A 21,070-nucleotide genomic window follows, 5' to 3' on the forward strand; every position below is an offset into this window, starting at 1 on the left:
TGGTGCTGGAGCAGTACGTGGTGGTGGCCAACTACGAGAGGCAGGAGAACTCTGAGATCAGCCTGCAGGCTGGGGAGACGGTGGACGTGATCGAGAAGAGCGAGAGCGGTGAGTAATGTGTTTACTGTATGTGCTGCTTTGTGTTGTATTTGACTTATCCTTCTCTCTCACAAACAGACACACACACACACACACACATACACACGCACAAACCAACTGATGCAAAGTCAGCACCTCGTCCCTCCTTTCCTCACATGGTGTCACTCCGTGTTCTGTCTCCTTCCCTCTGCCCCTCTTTGTCCTCAAGATTCCCCCCTTTTCTCCCCTTCCTCCCTCTCTACCTCCGTCTCTCCCTTAAGCGTTCTCTCTGTCTTCTAACTGGGGCTTGGCTAAACCTGGAGGCTTGCCGTTTGGTCAGCAGGCCGGTGTGTGTGTGTGTTTGTCTGTGCTTACGTGCTTGGGTTTGTGTTAAGGTGTGTGTGTGTGTGTGTGTTTGTGTGTGTGCATGTGGCAGCGTTTGCCCAATCTGTTGCCTTGTGCATCAGGAATGTAGACTTCTAATTAACAGTCCACTTTACTTTAGTGGAGAGTGAGATGTGTTACGAGGACCATCTTGGAAAGGCAAAGGTCAACGCGGAAAGTTTTGACAGGAGAAAGAGCCAGGGAGGCTGTTGTTATTTGGGAGCCTTGGGATAACTGGCTGCGTGTACTATTGTCACCCTTGTGTTTTCATCCAATTTCATTGTACTTCACAATGTTATCAAAAAACAAGGACATGGCAGATGAGTTGTTGAACCACAGCAAGATGTTTGTCGTGTACAATAGTAACAGTTTGCTATGTATAAAACCTGAATACAGTCGGTTGAGGGAAAAGTCAATGTGAGTATGTTGCCCTTATGTTTTGTTTTCATCGATCCAAACTCGATTGAGCAACACGAGAGCTGGATTCTAACTTGCCATGGTAACAAGACTTTGACAGCTTGCGCAAATCAAGATTAACAACCACAACGGCCTAACAGTCTACCAACAGCAGAAAACCCGTTGGCAGTGATTGATACATCCACACACATCTTCCTTTCAAATATTGGTGTGTGTGTGTATGTTTGTGTGTGTGTGTATATGTGTTTGTGTGTGTGTGTGTGTGTGTGTGTGTGTGTGTGTGTGTGTGTGTGTGTGTGTGTGTGTGTGTGTGTGTCTGTGTGTGTGTGTGTGTGTGAGGTGTTTTCTCACAGCGTCTTTAGCACATCTTTGAGTCGTTATGCAAGTTAACGAATCTCTTTAGTTTTTACAGTCAACCCAGCCACCCACTGTCCTTCAACGGTTGACGTTCCCCTTGTGGTGCTCTCTATCTCTCTCAATTCAATTCAATTCAAGGGGCTTTATTGGCATGGGAAACATGTGTTAACATTGCCAAAGCAAGTAAGGTAAACAATAAAAATTAACAGTAGACATCACACATACAGAAATTTCAAAACAATAAAGACATTACAAATGTCATATTATATATATATATATATATATATATATATATATACAGTGTTTTTACAATGTACAAATGGTAAAGGACACAAGATAAAATAAATAAGCATAGATATGGGTTGTATTTACAATGGTGTTTGTTCTTCACTGGTTGCCCTTTTCTCGTGGCAACAGGTCACAAATCTTGCTGCTGTGATGGCACACTGTGGAATTTCACCCAGTAGATATGGGAGTTTTTCAAAATTGGATTTGTTTTCGAATTCTTTGTGGATCTGTGTAATCTGAGGGAAATATGTCTCTCTAATATGGTCATACATTGGGCAGGAGGTTAGGAAGTGCAGCTCAGTTTCCACCTCATTTTGTGGGCAGTGAGCACATAGCCTGTCTTCTCTTGAGAGCCATGTCTGCCTACGGCGGCCTTTCTCAATAGCAAGGCTATGCTCGCTGAGTCTGTACATAGTCAAAGCTTTCCTTAATTTTGGGTCAGTCACAGTGGTCAGGTATTCTGCCGCTGTGTACTCTCTGTGTAGGGCCAAATAGCATTCTAGTTTGCTCTGTTTTTTTGTTATAATTCTTTCCAATGTGTCAAGTAATTATCTTTTTGTTTTCTCATGATTTGGTTGGGTCTAATTGTGCTGCTGTCATGGGGCTCTGTAGGGTGTGTTTGTGAACAGAGCCCCAGGACCAGCTTGCTTAGGGGACTCTTCTCCAGGTTCATCTCTCTGTAGGTGATGGCTTTGTTGTGGAAGGTTTGGGAATCGCTTCCTTTTAGGTGGTTATAGAATTTAACAGCTCTTTTCTGGATTTTGATAATTAGTGGGTATCGGCCTAATTCTGCTCTGCATGCATTATTTGGTGTTCTACGTTGTACACGGAGGATATTCTCTCTCCCTCTCTCTCTCTCTCTCTCTCTCTCTCTCTCTCTCTCTCTCTCTCTCTCTCTCTCTCTCTCTCTCTCTCTCTCTCTCCCTGTCTCTCTCTCTCTCTGTCTCTCTATCTCTCTCTCTGTCTCTCTATCTCTCTCTCTCTCTCTCTCTGTCTCTCTGTCTGTCTCTCTCTCTCTCTCTCTCTCTCTGTCTCTCTGTCTCTCTGTCTCTCTCTCTCTCTGTCTCTCTCTCTCTGTCTCTCTCTCTCTCTCTCTGTGTCTCTCTCTCTCTCCCTCTCTCTCTCTCTCTCTCTCTCTCTCTCTCTCTCTCTCTGTGTGTCTCTCTCTCTCTCCCTCTGTCTCTCTCTCTATCTCTCTCTCTGTCTCTCTATCTCTCTCTCTGTCTCTCTATCTCTCTCTCTGTCTCTCTCTCTCTCTCTCTCTCTCTCTCTCTCTCCCTCTGTCTCTCTCTCTCTGTCTCTCTCTCTGTCTCTCTATCTCTCTCTCTCTCTCTCCCCACTCTTTCAGCCCCATGTGTTTTTGACATCGGGCTGTTCCAACAGCTTTTTGCTGTATATCCCATTCCGTTCATTGTCAGGACAACAGCCAAAACGGCAGTTCCGTCCAATAGAGGTGTAGATGTTTTTGGTGTAGATCTTCTTTTGTGAATTCAATGTATTGCAATGTCATACATGACTAAGAGGAAACCTAATCTCATCCGAAAATGTGAACGCTGCGAAGTGCAGTTGTCACGTTCTTCCACGGCCAGCGGATGTTGATCAATATACCACAAAACACAGGTGGGGAAATAGCTACCTAAATATGATCCCCAATCAGAGGCAACGATAAACAGCAGCCTCTAATTGAGAACCACATTAGCACCAATGTAGAAATAGATATACTAGATCACCCCTATTCACGACCTGACCTACTACACCATGGAGAACAAAGGTCTCTCTGTGGTCAGGGCGTGACATCAGTACCGCAATGAATGTGAGATGTTTTTGTTTTAACTAATCTTCGTTAAATGAACTGGTCGTCCAAAGTCCCCTTAGCAAAGATTGTCTGCTAAATGACTCCAATGTAAATGTGAAATGCAATATTTTTTCAGTCTCTTTTGTGAGGTTTCGTACTGTCAACTTTTAAGCTGCGTTGAGTTATGCTTTGAGAGATATGTGACTTGATGAGGCTTCGATTCCCAGAGATTTTGTAAGAGTCAGAGGCAAGTGTGAGAGTCATTATATGTTTTGTTTAATGAATTTTCAAAAGCTAATTTCCTGTGCGTATGCCAAAACCACGCCATAATTATCAAATTATTGGTGCCACTGACACACTGCATTGGAAACCCCAAATACCCCCACGATCGGGCACATTAAAACTAAACTAGGACAAGATCCATAAATATTCAGTACTCGGGACAGTTTCAATGTAAAAACATAAAAACAAATAAGAAAACAAGCTGTGCTGTCACCGGAGCTGAACGCTCATATACTCAAACTAGCGCATAGACTAAGCCTGAAAAAGAACCATAAAATCTCAGACAGTTTCAGTACAAAAGTGCAAGAAAAACAAACAAAATATCATCCTTAAGGAAACAAGCTGTATATAATGACCGTCATTGGAGTTGAAGGTTACTGTAAACATGCTCAAACGTCTCCATATCTCTCCACCACGAGGCCAAAGAACTCGAGCAACGACCTACGATGACATCATTGGCAGGCCATGCAAGTCCTAGTGCCTTGTGTATCCCAGAGACCACTCTCCCCCTTTCAGCGCTCTATTGCAACCTTGGAGTCTCCACAAGCTCTGCTTGGTTTTTATGTCCTTCCACATTTTGATCTCAGAAACACAGGCGGTAATTTCACACTGCAACCTCCCAATTTACCAAAACCCCCTATTTCTTTAATGTTGTTTTAATGTCGCTTTAATGCTCCTCACCCCATGCATCTCGGCATTATGACAACCTATGCTTTTAAGTTAGCTTCTACCAATCTCATCCAGACTCTGTGCTTTTCTTCTCCTCTCCACACAATCTCTAAGCAGTATATCATATGCAGTTAGGAGTGGTTCGGGTCAAGCAACAGCCAATGGAAAAAAAACATCCACCGCAGTAAAACCACTTTACTGCAGCATCCGTTTTCCCCGCTTCACGCACTGTTTACCTCGATAGTCGCGGGTTCCTAATCCCGAGTCGGATGTTGTTGTCATACCCTACCCCTACTGCGAGAAGCTAGCAGCCGCGTACGCTCCAGTTCCACAGGCAGCTGTTTCACTGTATATAGTGTCAACAAGGCACCAGTATCACCACGTGAGACTGTACAGTGTGTGTGTGCGCGTGTGTGTGTATATGGGGTGTGTGTGTGTGCTGATGTCATGAGTTTTGGCTGTGAGATTTGTGTCTGACTGTCTGTCCGGAGATTTACGAGCTACTATCTAGTAAAGAGAGATTTATGGGAGGGCAAGGAGGTGGACACGCCAGAATCCTCTTGAAAAGGGGGAAAGAGGAGGAGAAAAGGAGGAGTGGAGGCTATGTATGGGCCAGTGTCCTGGTTTTCTCCCACTACCGGTCAGTCCTTGGACATGGGAAATCACAGACAGTCTGGAGGGAAGAGGCCCCAGATGGGAAAAACATCACTTGCATGTGTGACCAGAAGTTATATGGAGCAATCAGTTTATTGTGCTTCCTGCAAAGTTGTTATCACCATGATATTGATGATATGGTGTTGATATTGATACCATGGTATCAAATGCATATTATATGGAATAGTCTTTGAAGACTGGTAGGTCGGTCTTTATTTGTTCAGTTTTGGCTCTGTTAGAGTTCTGATACCATAGTTGCACGAAAATGACTGGTTAATCAATGCAACCGGGCCTCCATTCTGTGGCTCCATACTGTGGCTGAATATGGAAAATTCCCCTATTTTCTGTGTCCTTACCCCGGCCTAATGGATCTTGCAGGAGGACTGTGATGCTATGCAGCAAACAAGATCCCTCTGAGTTACTGTGCCGCTCCCTCAGCCCACAAGCCCAGCCGGAGAAGACATTTGCCCCTCGCCTCTCTCTCTCTCTCTCTCTCTCTATGCGATCTTTGCCAGGTTGAAGGGGGAATTTGTCACCATAGTCCTAAAGAGCTTAGGCACGCTTACCGTGCAAAACCCGCCTAAACACACATTTACACACATAGTCACATACTCACATACATGTGTGAAATTATGTATGCACAGGCAAACACGCACGCATAAACACACACAGGCTCAAACGCACACACACACCACCCCTACCTCCCCTCTCTCACTGTCTGCTGTGTCCACAGGGGTGTAAGTTAGGTTGGCATAGCCCCCACTAACCCACATATTCTTTCCTGAAATCTACCCAGTTTTGACTGAGTTTGGGCTGGGCTGGTCAGTGGGTGTTGTTTGCCTTGGCCTGGGGCCTTGTGTAGATCAGCTTTAGTAGGGGAAAGCACTGGGCCAAGTTTTACAGAGGGAGGAACACCATTTGTGTCAAATCTTACACTCCATCACTCAGGCTACAGCCAGCTTAGCGCTAGTCTCACCTCACATTTGAAACGGACAGCCTAGCCTGCTCTTCTGACTTCAGTCACGCCGATAAGGTTGTAAACTGTCAGAATCTTTGCCAGGGGGCTGCTAAAGACAGGGGCGGCAGGGTAGCCTAGTGGTTAGAGAGTTGGACTAGTAACCGGAAGGTTGCAAATCTGTCGTTCTGCCCCTGAACAGGCAGTTAACCCACTGTTCCTAGGCCGTCATTGAAAATAAGAATTTGTTCTTAACTGACTTGCCTAGTTAAATAAAGGTTAAAAAATAAAAAACAGTCCTCACACACGAGAGGCCATACAGATGTAGGATATGAATTTGATCACTCTGTTGAAGGAGAACTTTCCATACAGAACCTTGTATTGCATTTGAGTTTTGAAAAGGCTTCTGAAGTTTGTAATTTCCACTTTCACATTTCAGACTCGATTTTCCCTGGCGAAAAATGTATCAACACCGTCAAAAATGTCAATTTATTATATTATCCACATAATAATTCGAATTTCCTGTTGCTGCATGATTATTTTCCTGCTGTAGCAAACTGGCTCAAATTAAGATCCTATATCTGTAGTCTCACATAGCCTATACCTATACAGTGGTTCTTCCTTTAAAAGTTGTGCTGCCACAACTCTAGGCATTAAAATCAGAGAGACGGCTTCAACCAAAGAGCGTTTAGCGCTAGAGAGTTTAGCTTAGGTTAGCTTAAAGGATGTCCTGGTCAGGCTGTAAAAATGGCTAGCCAGCTTCAATCAGGAAGTCATACTTATAAGCCAACAGATAGCGTAGCAGGCTGTTAGTCATCCTATACATGCTACCCGTAGCGTAACGTCTCACCAAGAGGCACAAGAGTTGCTAATCTACGTCAATCGACTCATCAGAGAGGTTACCTTTAAGCCCTTTAAAATCTACTGTATAGATAGGGTCACATGAAAGGCTATAGCTAGCCAAAAGACTCACCTACAGGTTTAAAAATAGAGCTTGTTGCCATTAGCATGTTTAGTGAGGTGATATGCATGGCTAAAGCTAGCTTAGTGTTAGCTGTACCTCCCATGCTTTGAAATGGCCAGCCAGTATCAATAAGCATGACACAGGGCTGGAAGGAAGCTTTGAGTTGGGTCTCTCTCTCTCTCTCTCTCTCTCTCTCACACACACGCACGCACGCACGCACGCACGCACGCACGCACGCACACACACACACACACACACACACACACACACACACACACACACACACACACACACACACACACACACACACACACACACACACACACACACACACACACACGCACACGTTATGTTCTTCTATCCTCGTGGGAACTAATATTTCTAAAGTCAAAATCCTATTTTCCTTAACCTAACCCTTACCATAACCCTAACCTTTACCCGTAACCCAAACCCCCCTACACACACACGGCGGTTCAAGTTCAAGGCCTGGGGACGTAGCCCAGGCATGCTGAGCATGATATTTAGTCAACACGGTCTAATGAACTTCCTTCCACCACGCTATCCCCTTAAACTTGTGACACAGCTAACAGTAACCAAACCCCCATGTTTTATGTTTTACGAAAACTTAAAAGCAAGGTAACACAATCTCCACCATGGGATGTGAGTTCCTCTGTCTCCCGTCCCATTAGACATTGTCAATAAAGATTTGGGGCCTCGAAATAAACTAGGAAGGAACCAACCAGCTTGATGATTCGGATGTCCTCATAACTTCCCCCTCAGTTAGAACTGATCAGATGATGCTTTGATGTATCCCGTCTTGGGTGATTTTTATACGTTTTATGTCTCTTTACATTGCCAATCCGCTACACCATCTTTTCAAACAAAGTTCACACAAAGGGAACGAAAATGTGTTGAAAGGAACTTGTTATTTAAAAGACTCTGATGTCATTAGAGGGATTTTGTCTGTTCTTCGTTTGATCCTATCCAACAAAATCATATCCCTGAGGCCTAACTAGGCATTTATCACATCATATACTGTATTGACTTCTAGAGTTGATGGGATTTCATTTCAATTTCCCTAATTAAATCATCTCGTTCAGGCCGCCCGAGTGGCACAGCCATCTAAGGCATTGCATCACAGTGTTGAGGCATCACTACAGATCCGGGTTCGATCCCAGGCTGTGTCACAACCGGTCGTGACCGGGAGTCCCATAGGGCTGCGCACGATTGGACCAGCGTCGTCCAGGTTAGTGGAGGGTTTGGCCTGGGGGGCTTTACTTGGCTCATCGCGCTTTAGCGACTCCTTGTGGAGGGCCGGGCGCCTGCAGGCTGACTTCGTCGTCAGTTGAACGGTGGTGCGGCTGGCTTCCGGGTTAAGTGGGCAGGTGTAAAGAAGCGCGGTTTGGTGGGTCATGTTTCGGAGGACACCTGACTCGACCTTCGACCTCTCCCAAGCCCGTTGGGGAGTTGCAGCGACGAGACAAGATCGTAGTTGGATCGCAATTGGATATCACGCATTTGGGGAGAAAGAGGTGGTAAAATGCAATATATATATATATATATATATATATAATATGTTAATAATCTCGTTCTGTATTAGCTTCAGATTTGATTGCAACCTATATGGTATCTTGCTCACACACAGGGTTTGTGTGATTAGATAGAAGGATGAGAATAGTCTCTGCCTTCCAGGCCTGATTCTCCAGTCTCGTTTTTAGGCCTCCCGAACCGCCGTAATTGTTCTGGTTCTATTTTAAGCAGCTTTCTGTGTCCCTTAGTTCTGCTTACTCTGCAGAAAGCGCACGTTGTGGTTCAATTCAATATTCTGCCTTCCTGACTCGGGCTCAGCCGCATCCAACTCAGAGCTCGTATCACACATCAGATCTGTTGTTCCTTGTGGCAAAGCAATGAGATGAGTAACACAATCGCGTCGCGTTTGAAATAAGTGTCGTTGACGAAACGTCTTGATGGTCCCGTTTCTCCGTTCCATCAATCCAAGTGAAGAGAGTGAACGGATAGATTCTGTGGTGGTTTTGGACGGGGAAATGTGTGGAATACTCCCTGCTTTGAAGCCCTGGCCAAACATCTGCTCTCTCTTTCTCTCTGTCTCTGTATCTCTCTCCTCTCTCTCGGTCACCCACTCTCTCTATCTCCATCTTTCTCTCCCTACTAGGCGTTTACCAGCCAATGATTAGTATGTTCTGCAGAATTACTGTAACATTTGTTTTCCATGTGACCTTATTCTCACTGAGCAAAAGGGGGAGATGGAGACAGAGGGAAAAAGGGAGAAAGCACTGCACTCTGCTAAACCCAACCTATGTTCTACCAAAGCACAACACAGTGGAACTGCAATTAGACTACTTATTACTGTCTGGGTTGAACCAGCATGAGTACTGTCAATGTTAAGAAGGATTTACACCTGTCGCTAGACCTTTTAAGATAGTTCTCTTTAGTTCCACATCATGAATCTGATGAAGTAGAGCAAACGGGACACAACCCGGACCCAGAATCTAGTGTTTATTGTAGTCAAAGGCTGCCTAAAAAGTGGTCTGATTTAGTTTTGACAAGGCACCTGTACAATAAAAGGATCGTACTTAGTCAGGAAATGAGCACTCGTGAGAGTATTCCTCTAAATGTCTTTTTACTGCGTTGTTTGAGGTCGACTGAACTCAGCCTAAGCATGGTTTCTAGTCTATAACACACACACACACACACACACACACACACACACACACACACACACACACACACACACACACACACACACACACACACACACACACACACACACACACACACACACACACGTCCCTGCAACCAATAACACTGCCATGATGACTTAAACCTGTTGAAACAGCAGCCCTTCCCTTTTGCTTTCTACTCTACTGTATGTTCAGATGGTGGTCAATATGTAGTTCATTAGACGACCCACCTTTTATATGTCTTGTTTTAGCCTGTTTCATTTTTACAGCTGCCCCCAACCCCCTTTACTGCCCTGCCCCCTACCCGCGTCCCACCCCTGCTGGAGACTGACATTTGTTACACCACATTTTCCATGTTCTATGATTCATAACCTTTTGAGGAAAACATGGTCAATTTGTTGTTGTTTGAATCCCAGACTGACCCTTTAATCTCTCTCTCGTCCACCGGCACTGTAATGTATTCCATACACATACAGTACGGTCAAGCAAGATATATAGCTATTTTAGAACATATAGGCATTTAAAATAACTGACTGTCAGCAATGGTTATTACATTCATAGTTGATGTAATATGGTAATGTTAGCCACTGTAATCAAACAAGACATGTATGCTTCCAAGAGAAGCTCTTGTAGCGTGTTAAGATTAGCTCATAGTTTAGGTGGTGTGGCCGTCCCACTACTTTCATATTTTCTGTGTTTATTGGACAGGATAGATAGAAAGAAGTTTATAGCAGGAGAGGGATTGCTAAAGTGGTGGCTCAGATTAGAACCCATGCTAGCAGTGTTAGTACTTGTAATCGCAGTGTTAGTACTTGTAATCGCAGTGTTAGTACTTGTTATCGCTGTGTTAGTACTTGTAATCACAGTGTTAGTACTTGTTATCGCAGTGTTAGTACTTGTAATCGCAGTGTTAGTACTTGTTATCGCAGTGTTAGTACTTGTAATCGCAGTGTTAGTACGTGTTATCGCAGTGTTAGTACTTGTTATTGCAGTGTTAGTGCTTGTAATCACAGTGTTAGTACTTGATATTGCAGTTTTAGTACTTGTTATCGCAGTGTTAGTACTTGTTATTGCAGTGTTAGTACTTGTTATTGCAGTGTTAGTATTTGGTATTGCAGTGTTAGTACTTGTTATTGCAGTGTTAGTACTTCTTATCGCAGTTCTTATTGCAGCGTTAGTACTTGTTATTGCAGTGTTAGTACTTGTTATTACAGTGTTAGTATTTGGTATTGCAGTGTTAGTACTTGTTATTGCAGTGTTAGTACTTCTTATCGCAGTTCTTATCGCAGCATTAGTTCTTGTTATTGCAGTGTTAGTACTTCTTATCGCAGTGTTAGTACTTGTTATCGCAGTGTTAGTACTTGTTATCGCAGTGTTAGTACTTGTTATCGCAGTGTTAGTACGTGTTATTGCAGTGTTAGTACGTGTTATTGCAGTGTTAGTACTTGATATTACAGTATTAGTACTTGTTATTGCAGTGTTAGTACTTGTTATTACAGTGTTAGTACTTGTTATTGCAGTGTTAGTACTTGTTATTGCAGTGTTAGTACGTGTTATTGCAGTGTTAGTACGTGTTATTGCAGTGTTAGTACTTGTTATTACAGTATTAGTACTTGTTATTGCAGTGTTAGTACTTGTTATTACAGTGTTAGTACTTGTTATTGCAGTGTTAGTACTTGTTATTACAGTGTTAGTACTTGTTATTACAGTATTAGTGCGTGTTATTGCAGTCTTAGTACTTGTTATCACAGTATTAGTACTTGTTATTGCAGTGTTAGTACTTGTTGGACCGCTGGATCACCCTAGGGTACATTAAACATTTTATTGATTTTTCACACACAAAACACAGCAAATCCCGCCAACAAACAGAAAAGACACAACAAACATGTTCAACACCAGACAATACCACATAAACAGCTCAATCCCATGATACATCTCTTGGAGCCTAATTGCGCCGCCAAGCCAATTGGATTCCACTGTGTGAATGGGGAAACCCTGATTTGAGTCTTCACCAAGGGGGATGTCCTCTCTCTTCTCTGGGAAAACGGGGTTTATTATCTGTCTGTCTGGAAGCTAAATGGCACGGCCAGAAAGAGGGAACACCAACTAACTTCCTACTAACAACTGTCCTGAAAGAGAAAGATGAGAAAAGAGAAAGAACCAGCTTCTGTCCATATTGCAGTTGGACAGAGTGAGTTTCCTGGAAAATGTTGACACACGGACAGTAGTTGGTTGGAACATATGAGAACGTTCCCTCGCTTTCTCTCTCTGGTCTCTCTCTCTCTCTCTTCCTCCACAGTCTCTCTCCACTCTGGTAACTGCTTATGTGTGACGAGATCCAGCAGCCTTTCTGTTTCTAATTTCTCTGCTCTTTAACCGCATCTGACTTTCTCCAGAACTGGGATTTATAGGCAAACTGGGCCTTGTCAAAGCCATGTGGTGTCTGTCACCCTGGGAGCTGATTGTATAGGGGAGCTGGGCCTTGTCAAAGCCATGTGGTGTCTGTCAGCCTGGGAGCTGATTGTATAGGGGAGCTGGGCCTTGTCAAAGCCATGTGGTGTCTGTCAGCCTGGGAGCTGATTGTATAGGGGAGCTGGGCCTTGTCAAAGCCATGTGGTGTCTGTCAGCCTGGGACCTGATTGTATAGGGGAGCTGGGCCTTGTCAAAGCCATGTGGCGTCTGCCAGCCGGGAGCTGAATGTATAGGGGAGCTGGGCCTTGTCAAAGCCATGTGGTGTCTGTCAGCCTGGGAGCTGATTGTATAGGGGAGCTGGGCCTTGTCAAAGCCATGTGGCGTCTGCCAGCCGGGAGCTGAATGTATAGGGGAGCTGGGCCTTGTCAAAGCCATGTGGTGTCTGTCAGCCCAGGAGCTGAATGTATAGGGGAGCTGGGCCTTGTCAAAGCCATGTGGTGTCTGTCAGCCTGGGAGCTGATTGTATAGGGGAGCTGGGCCTTGTCAAAGCCATGTGGCGTCTGCCAGCCGGGAGCTGAATGTATAGGGGAGCTGGGCCTTGTCAAAGCCATGTGGTGTCTGTCAGCCTGGGAGCTGATTGTATAGGGGAGCTGGGCCTTGTCAAAGCCATGTGGCGTCTGCCAGCCGGGAGCTGAATGTATAGGGGAGCTGGGCCTTGTCAAAGCCATGTGGTGTCTGTCAGCCTGGGAGCTGAATGTATAGGGGAGCTGGGCCTTGTCAAAGCCATGTGGTGTCTGTCAGCCTGGGAGCTGATTGTATAGGGGAGCTGGGCCTTGTCAAAGCCATGTGGCATCTGCCAGCCGGGAGCTGAATGTATAGGGGAGCTGGGCCTTGTCAAAGCCATGTGGCGTCTGCCAGCCGGGAGCTGAATGTATAGGGGAGCTGGGCCTTGTCAAAGCCATGTGGTGTCTGTCAGCCTGGGAGCTGATTGTATAGGGGAGCTGGGCCTTGTCAAAGCCATGTGGCGTCTGCCAGCCTGGGAGCTGAATGTATAGGGAGTTGGGCCTTGTCAAAGCCATGTGGTGTCTGTCAGCCTGGGAGCTGATTGTATAGGGGAGCTGGGCCTTGTCAAAGCCATGTGGCGTCTGCCAGCCGGGAGCTGAATGTATAGGGGAGCTGGGCCTTGTCAAAGCCATGTGGTGTCTGTCAGCCCAGGAGCTGAATGTATAGGGGAGCTGGGCCTTGTCAAAGCCATGTGGTGTCTGTCAGCCTGGGAGCTGATTGTATAGGGGAGCTGGGCCTTGTCAAAGCCATGTGGCGTCTGCCAGCCGGGAGCTGAATGTATAGGGGAGCTGGGCCTTGTCAAAGCCATGTGGCGTCTGCCAGCCGGGAGCTGAATGTATAGGGGAGCTGGGCCTTGTCAAAGCCATGTGGTGTCTGTCAGCCTGGGAGCTGATTGTATAGGGGAGCTGGGCCTTGTCAAAGCCATGTGGCGTCTGCCAGCCTGGGAGCTGAATGTATAGGGAGTTGGGCCTTGTCAAAGCCATGTGGTGTCTGTCAGCCTGGGAGCTGAATGTATAGGGGAGCTGGGCCTTGTCAAAGCCATGTGGTGTCTGTCAGCCTGGGAGCTGATTGTATAGGGGAGCTGGGCCTTGTCAAAGCCATGTGGTGTCTGTCAGCCTGGGACCTGATTGTATAGGGGAGCTGGGCCTTGTCAAAGCCATGTGGCGTCTGCCAGCCGGGAGCTGAATGTATAGGGGAGCTGGGCCTTGTCAAAGCCATGTGGTGTCTGTCAGCCTGGGAGCTGAATGTATAGGGGAGCTGGGCCTTGTCAAAGCCATGTGGTGTCTGTCAGCCTGAGCGAGAGAGACCAAGGCTAAACTAGTTTTTCTCATTTGCCTTTTCACAGCACACGCAAGTACATACACATACAAGTGCAAGCAGGCATGTCTTTGAATCCTTATATAGACAGGCGCCCACAAACACACACGTTTGCGTAATCAGACACACTCTTTCCACGCCAACAGACCTGACCTATTTCTATCAGCCCCTACTAGGTAGGCAGTGATATACAGCCGTGGCAGCGCACACATGCAGCTGATAATGGCAGTCGCTCACCAGGACCCTGTCACATAGGGATTTAGGAGACTGTATATCCTCTGCTTGTCATGTCAGGTGACCTTTTGAAGAAAATTGCTCCTGAATTGTCTCTTTGCTGAACTGTGGCTGAATTCCATAAAGGTGGATGGGTTGTGGATTATTTCCTTTTGAACAGTTGCTGTAACTTGGATCTATAAAGTTTCTTTGCAAAAACTATGGGCAACTTCCATTGTTTCACACGTTGAATGTAGGACTTTTTTTTTTTAAAGAAAGGAGGGCCCTACCGTGCTGCCTCTCATCTCACCGCTATATGTGCTGAGTGCCATTCATCAAAACACATTTTCAGTCTAGGATCTAGCTAGCCTAAAGCAGCATAATAATGAATTAGCATAGCATCAATGTCGCAATGTCAAATTCACGTTGGCACCGAGGAAAACCTATGCCTCTACAGTCAGTCCAACGTTAGCGTTGCATAGCATCATTTTCATAGCGTTATTAGCATTTTGTGAAGCCAACCGATTCTGACAGGTTTCCAAACTCACTGTACTGTGTGCTGTCAGACACCAGACTCTGCTGTGATGTCTACAGTGGGACCTACTTTGAACTTCAATGCCTTTTAGACCTTGCCTATGGGTTGAAGCCTCAAACACTGTGGTGGACCATTCAGAGCTTCAAACATAGTGTACGCTATAGTAGTCTTGTGTTATGAGTGACTTCCAACCTGGATTTATGGAAAACCAAGGAAAGTTTGGGAAGTTACTGGAATTACGCAACTCTACCAATGACCAATGTTATTTTTTTCCGATGAAGAAACTGTTGTACACAGACATATTTTCCATATGGGTCAAATAGATCTCATTTTCCAATGTGACTTGGCGTGTCTTGCAGGGACATAAAATGGGGCGTGTGAGGACTTGATTTACTCATGCCGGTGTGAGTGTGTCTGTGTGTGTGTATGTGTGTGTGTGTGTGTGTGTGTGTGTGTGTGTGTGTGTGTGTGTGTGTGTGTGTGTGTGTGTGTGTGTGTGTGTGTGTGTGTGTGTGTGTGTGTGTGTGTGTGTGTGTGTGTGTGTGAGTGCGTGTGGGTGTGTGTGCGCGTGTGTGTGTGTCTGTGTGTGTGTGTCTGTGCGTGTGTGTGTGCGCGCGTGTGTGTCAAACCACATTATAGGACCTCGCCATATGACGGTTAACACAGTCAAGAGCTGAGGACTTAATTGTTGGACTCCATTGGAGAGGAACAAAATAGTTGTGCCCGTTACCTCGCTCTATTCTCTTTTATACTGTCAGAGCGTGTGAGTTATTGTGTATGTGTACATATGTGCATCTGTCAGTAGTGGCCTGTGTGTGTGTTAGCATATGGCGTACGTCTGGGTGCGTTACAGGCTGCAGAATGTCGTAAATTATCCTGGATCTTCGAGGTTCACTGAAAAGCAGCCTCTGAACTTCGTAAACAGAATAGACAGTCGGAGAATCTGGATTCGTGCTACCGCTGCAGAACTAAAACACAAAGACACATGCTAACTGTCAGGGAGGGATCGCTGGCTTCTTTTCCTCTCTCTTTTTGTGAGTTTCGGTTTGGTTTGGTTCCCGATTCGACATGTGTTTTTGCATTCAATCAGGTCTAGGTAGAGGCGAGTCAATTCGAATCAAAAAGATTTATTATCCCACAAACACCTCTCGAAATACTAGACTAGGATTTTTTGGGGGTCTAAATTTAAGTAAATCTTTAACCATTGCACTGATACAGGGTCAGCTCTTATTTAATCCTCTTGATGGTTTCAGGTTAGAACTCCTTTATGGTCATCTGATCCTAGATCTGTGGTTCAGGGATGACTTCTACCTCTTTGAACCTTAAGTGTCCATTTTCCTCTGCACTCCGGGCACATATATGAAAAAAACATGACCCTAACCCTAGAGTGCTGCTCTAGGATCAGGTTCTCCCTATCCATATAATCTCAATCATTATGAATTAAAATGAAAAACTGATCCATGGTCAGTCAGTAGCGCTACTCTGAAACGTCTGGTGGTTTTGTAATGATAGCAGGTGAAAAGTTCCCTGGTTACGTCACTTCACTGCTCCCCATGTAGCCGATATAAATGAAAGCCTGGACCAAGAGAAACACTAACACCCGATCAATTCTGGAGTTCTTTGGGAATGTAGAGCAGTTATTGTAATTTACAGCCTTCGCAAACTGCTGCGGATGAAGGAACTAGAACGGTGGAATATTTACATTATTGAATGTAAATCAAAATGTGTAAGTGTGTTTGGAGTCCAAGCCCAACTATTAGGTGTCATGCCTAAGGTCTTAGTAATGATTGTAGTGATATTTAGCAGGGTGAATGGCTGGTAAATGTGTGTGTGTGTGTGTGTGTGCCTGTCTATTTTCTTTATGTGTCATAAATAGTGTATAAAGAATGTGTGTGCGTCTCCATGTGGCTCTGCACAAACTAATGTGTGTGTGTGTGTGTCTTTGTTGTAGGTTGGTGGTTTGTCAGTACTACCGAGGAGCAGGGTTGGGTGCCAGCCACATACCTGGACTCACAGAACGGCACTAGAGACGACCTGGAACTTAGCACCGTCAGGACAGGAGAAGGTAACACACACACGCCGGCCATTCTCCCTGCTAAATATCTCTACCATCGTTACTAAGGCCTTAGGTAACACACACCAGCTATTCTCCCTGAAAAATATCACTACAATCCTTACTAAGGCCTTAGGTATGACAACTAATAGTTGTGCTAGGACAGCAGGAACCTCGAGGACCAGGGTCAGAGCAGGAAACAGACACTGTAACAAACCCAGCCAAATGCCCTTTGTTCAAACTACAGGGTTTTCGTCAGGCTGGATATTTTGGCACCAGAGGAAATTCCTTCACTACTTTTTCAATGAGTTTTGTCATGAACTCTTTTTTTGCAGTAGTGTTTAGTCTGACTGTTTGGAAGGCATATTTCATCACTAGAGAATAAGCTCCCTTTCCCTTTGGTGCTTCGGAATGACACTGTAGCGCCTTAGCTGTGTGTTACACCCAGGCAAGCAGACAGACACACACACAGACATACACACACACAGACATACACACATCCCTACACTCCCCCACCGTTAAAGTCATATTACCTCTGTTTTCCATCAGTTTTAGTAACCCATGGAAATTACCTGGTATAGTGTGATCATTATGCCGTAATGCTTCGTGTGTCATAGACTGCCACCAGGGTATGTAAGGCTCTCTCCATGTCCCTCATTAAGACACATTGCTTTATGATCCTCGCGCTGGCCCATGGCGCTGTTACACTGTAAACTGGCACGCCACATCCCAGCATGTGATGACAGGTCCTCTGCAGCTGCCGTGGCCCCCAGCTCCACTTAATGCAGACTGCAGTCACTCCACAGAGAGAGAGAGAGAGAGAGAGAGAGAGAGAGAGAGAGAGAGAGGGAGAGAGAGAGAGGGAGAGAGAGGGAGGGAGGGAGGTAGGGAGGGAGGGAGGGAGGGGGGGAGAGAGAGAGGAGAGAGAGAGAGAGAGAGAGAGAGAGAGAGAGAGAGAGACAGAGAGACAGAGACAGAGACAGAGACAGAGACAGAGAGAGAGAGAGAGAGAGAGAGAGAGAGAGAGAGAGACACTGGGCTGGTAGTGAAAGTCTGTGACAGCCTTTAAGGAAATAGACGGTCATGTGGCTGGAGCCTGGAAATACCTAGGGATCTGGGTCAGACACGCGCAGAGAGGAAATGCAGACACACACCCCACATGCACATCCCTCCCATCCCACAAAACACTCCTCTATCAACACCTTCCCCATTAGAGCCTGCCTACTCAGTTTTCACACACCACTGCATGTCTCATATCTCTAGTAACTATCCTGTCTCCCCTATCCCCCCCCCCCCCCTCATACTCATTAAGCCCCAGTCTGCTGTCATATAAACCAATAGCAGACTGTAGCTAGCTCACTGAGGAGGGACGACAGGGCCTGGTAGGTCTGGTCTATTGGAATTACCCTGAAATAACGTTGGCCTTTGTGGCTGTCCCCAATTTGATATTTCAATTAGGAGGTCAATGGGGGAGAGAGAGAGAGAGAGAGAGAGAGAGAGAGAGAGAGAGAGAGAGAGATGAGAGTCATTTGATTCTGTCCTCCTCTCATCACTCCTCCATTTCTCCCTCCTCCTCTTCCCTCCATTATGAAGGGAGAGATGACAGTAATTTCGTTCTGCCCTCCCTCATCACTCGTTCCTCCGTTCTGAAAGTCTGGTTTATGTCTCCCTGGGGAATGCGTTAAAGGAAGGGAGGATAACAGCGAGTCATCAGAAAGGAACGAGTTGGACAGTATCATATAGGGCTGTTTTACTTCACTGTAAGTCAGTGGTGTTGCAAGTGTGGTCCCTGCTTATAAGGGTGACTGGAAAGGAACAGTTTACCAGAGGACTTAGCAAGCTGTTACGGAGGCCTAACAGGCTAACATGGAGATTTACTCTTATCTATTTTCTCCTATACAGTTGCTAGAAAACCTATTAGCGGGACATTGGACACAGATGTCGTTTGCTGGGCAATCTTAAACCATGTGTACAGTATGCTAGGGGCTGGTTGGATATTATGCCACACAGATGTAGCATGTCTGTGACCATTTGAAAGGTCCCAGATACACGGAACGTTATGTATGGGGATTGGCCTTCTTGAATACGGAATACGTTGTGGTGAGAACCTTGAAGACCAACAGATTTCAATATTCCAGACACACTAGATTGGATGATACTGCATAATCATTGCTATAGAAATATAATTAATAGGACGGGCTTGGATCTCTAACCCTGACATTTTGTAATGAATAGAGACACGCCTTCTATACATTATATTTCTATGACACATCATGTCATCATTGTCATAGAGATTGAATGAATAGAACAGGCTTGGAAGCGCTAACCCGGGTTATTTGTAATGAATGGAGACACCCTTTCTATTCATTCTATTTATATGATCATTGCTTCCTCTTTTAATGTGGGGCTTGTTCTCTTTCGGTCTTTCGGTGACAGACGTCGTGAAGGATAGTTTCTCTGGGCAGTTGTCTCTCGTAAGGAAATATCTCTGTGTTTATGACCTAGTTCTCACTGTCCTCAGGATATCTGTGATTCCACTCGTCCTTTATAATATCAGTATAACTCAGTCCCCAGAAATACACACCCTTTAAGAAGTTGAGCTGCCTGACTGTGAAATGTGCACGTGAACGCCAAAGACAGATAGTGATTATCACGACAACAATGAGTATCAATTCTTTCTGCAAGACCATTTGCTACTACACTATTAGAAATCATGTGATTTACTATGCATAGCTTTAAAATGGACACCATTTATTTGCTGGCTTTCCATGTAATGTTTTCACCATCCGACTAACTAACGACGACTTTTTGCCTTCGTTCATTTTGTAATACGCTTCTTAAGTTCACGTTTCTTTGTTTTCCTTTGGTTTCTCCGTCCATCCCTTCATCAGTTACTAAGAGACGCAAGGCTCATCTGAAGAGACTGGACCGCAGATGGACCTTGGGGGGCATAGTGAACCGCCAGCAGAGTCGAGGTGAACACACAGTCAACACACACAGACACACACACACACGCACACACACACACCCACACAAACACACAAGCACACAGACACTCTCAAGTGGCCTCTCTCAGAACCACACACACACTCATTCCTTCATCGTAAGAAAACTCATGACAGTCAGCCAACAACAACTCCAGCTTAACCCCCAACATCACAAACAGCACATTGGGTGTTCCTGTAGATTTCAGTTCCCGGAGTTAAATTTACCAAATTTCTTAATTTTGCTACGCAGAATCATTTACTAACATTAAACAGATTAGATTATGGGGGGTATTTGATTCAGACAGCACAACAGTAACAGCCTTGATGGCTAATAGCTGTTCTAAACATTACTGTGTGTAGTGCTATGTACTTATACAACTCCCTCCAGGTTCAGAAGCATTCGATTTTAATGACTGGGTTTTTAGTGAACATTTATTGGTAAAGATATGTTCTCACACTCTTGAATGTATCACGTTGCCAAGATCCCCTGGCCACTGCAATACTGGAATATGTCTCAATGGAGAGTTGCTGTTGAGTCATAATGAATTCTCTTTGATGGACCCAGACAGACATGAGCCTATGTCTCATATTGTCTAGTATCTAATCAAAACTGGTCCAAGGTCAGCTTTGCATTTATCCTCAAATGGTTATGGTTGGAATCTGGGGAAGATAAGCTGATCCTAGATCTGTGGCTATTAAAAGGCTACATCTACCCATATTTGATCAAAAAGTAGTCACTATATTGAAGGATGAAGTTACTATATACGTTGATTGAAGGTCCGTTAGATGTTCTCTGTCATTGATATAGATAGGATTTGGGGAGGCTGATCCTAGATCTGTGTCTGTGGACTACCCCTACCTAGAGCCAGAATAATTGATCATCCCTCTAATAAGACCAGGAGAGATCAGCCATCTGGTTATAGGATGCGTTTTAACCTACTCACCCCACCTGGCTCTGTCTTTTGTCTGTTTGTTTACTGAAACTGACCTGGGACTCATATAACTTCCCAGACTCCCAATAACATACATGGGGCGTGACTCACCTGGTATAGCTTAACTATGATCCCAGACCAGTCAAAGAGACAATAAGAATAAGTGATTCAACAGAGCTGATCCAACACAGGGGGAACTTGTGTCAGATGGTATGAGTTAGTACCTGTGTTGAGGAAATTTATACAGGCTTGCGATGACCTATATACTTTCGGGCCAGGCGTTCTTCTTAACCACATGGCCTAACCAGGAAAAACTCCACTTCCTAGTTGTAGTCTTACTAATCTATAACATAGGTCATCGTTTTTCCTATTCAGATGCGCAGGAAAACCCCCACGTCCTATTTATACTGCACGGGAGAAAAAATACTAGTTCAATACTCAGCCAACGATTTCCATGTGATGACTACATCCAGCTCTTTTGGATGCTTTTGGTGAATGTACTAATATGGGCT

General features: G+C 45.1%; 1 protein-coding gene across 5 annotated transcripts in view; it reads left to right on the forward strand.

Annotated features, from left to right (window-relative positions):
• The window catches only part of LOC135537136 (SH3 and PX domain-containing protein 2A-like), a 127,112-nt gene that overhangs the window by 85,828 nt on the left and 20,214 nt on the right, over positions 1-21,070 (forward strand). For 4 of the 5 annotated variants that reach the window (XM_064963341.1, XM_064963347.1, XM_064963353.1 and 1 more), the window contains 3 exons: positions 1-108; positions 16,538-16,651; positions 19,531-19,614. The exon at positions 1-108 is cut by the window's left edge and continues 21 nt beyond it. In XM_064963341.1, the coding sequence (XP_064819413.1) occupies positions 1-108; positions 16,538-16,651; positions 19,531-19,614 (306 nt within the window). The remainder of the gene's footprint in view (positions 109-16,537; positions 16,652-19,530; positions 19,615-21,070) is intronic. The other variant, XM_064963367.1, reaches the window with a different exon arrangement.

This window comes from Oncorhynchus masou, chromosome 5, assembly GCF_036934945.1.
Source record: "Oncorhynchus masou masou isolate Uvic2021 chromosome 5, UVic_Omas_1.1, whole genome shotgun sequence".
Lineage (NCBI taxonomy): Eukaryota > Metazoa > Chordata > Actinopteri > Salmoniformes > Salmonidae > Oncorhynchus > Oncorhynchus masou.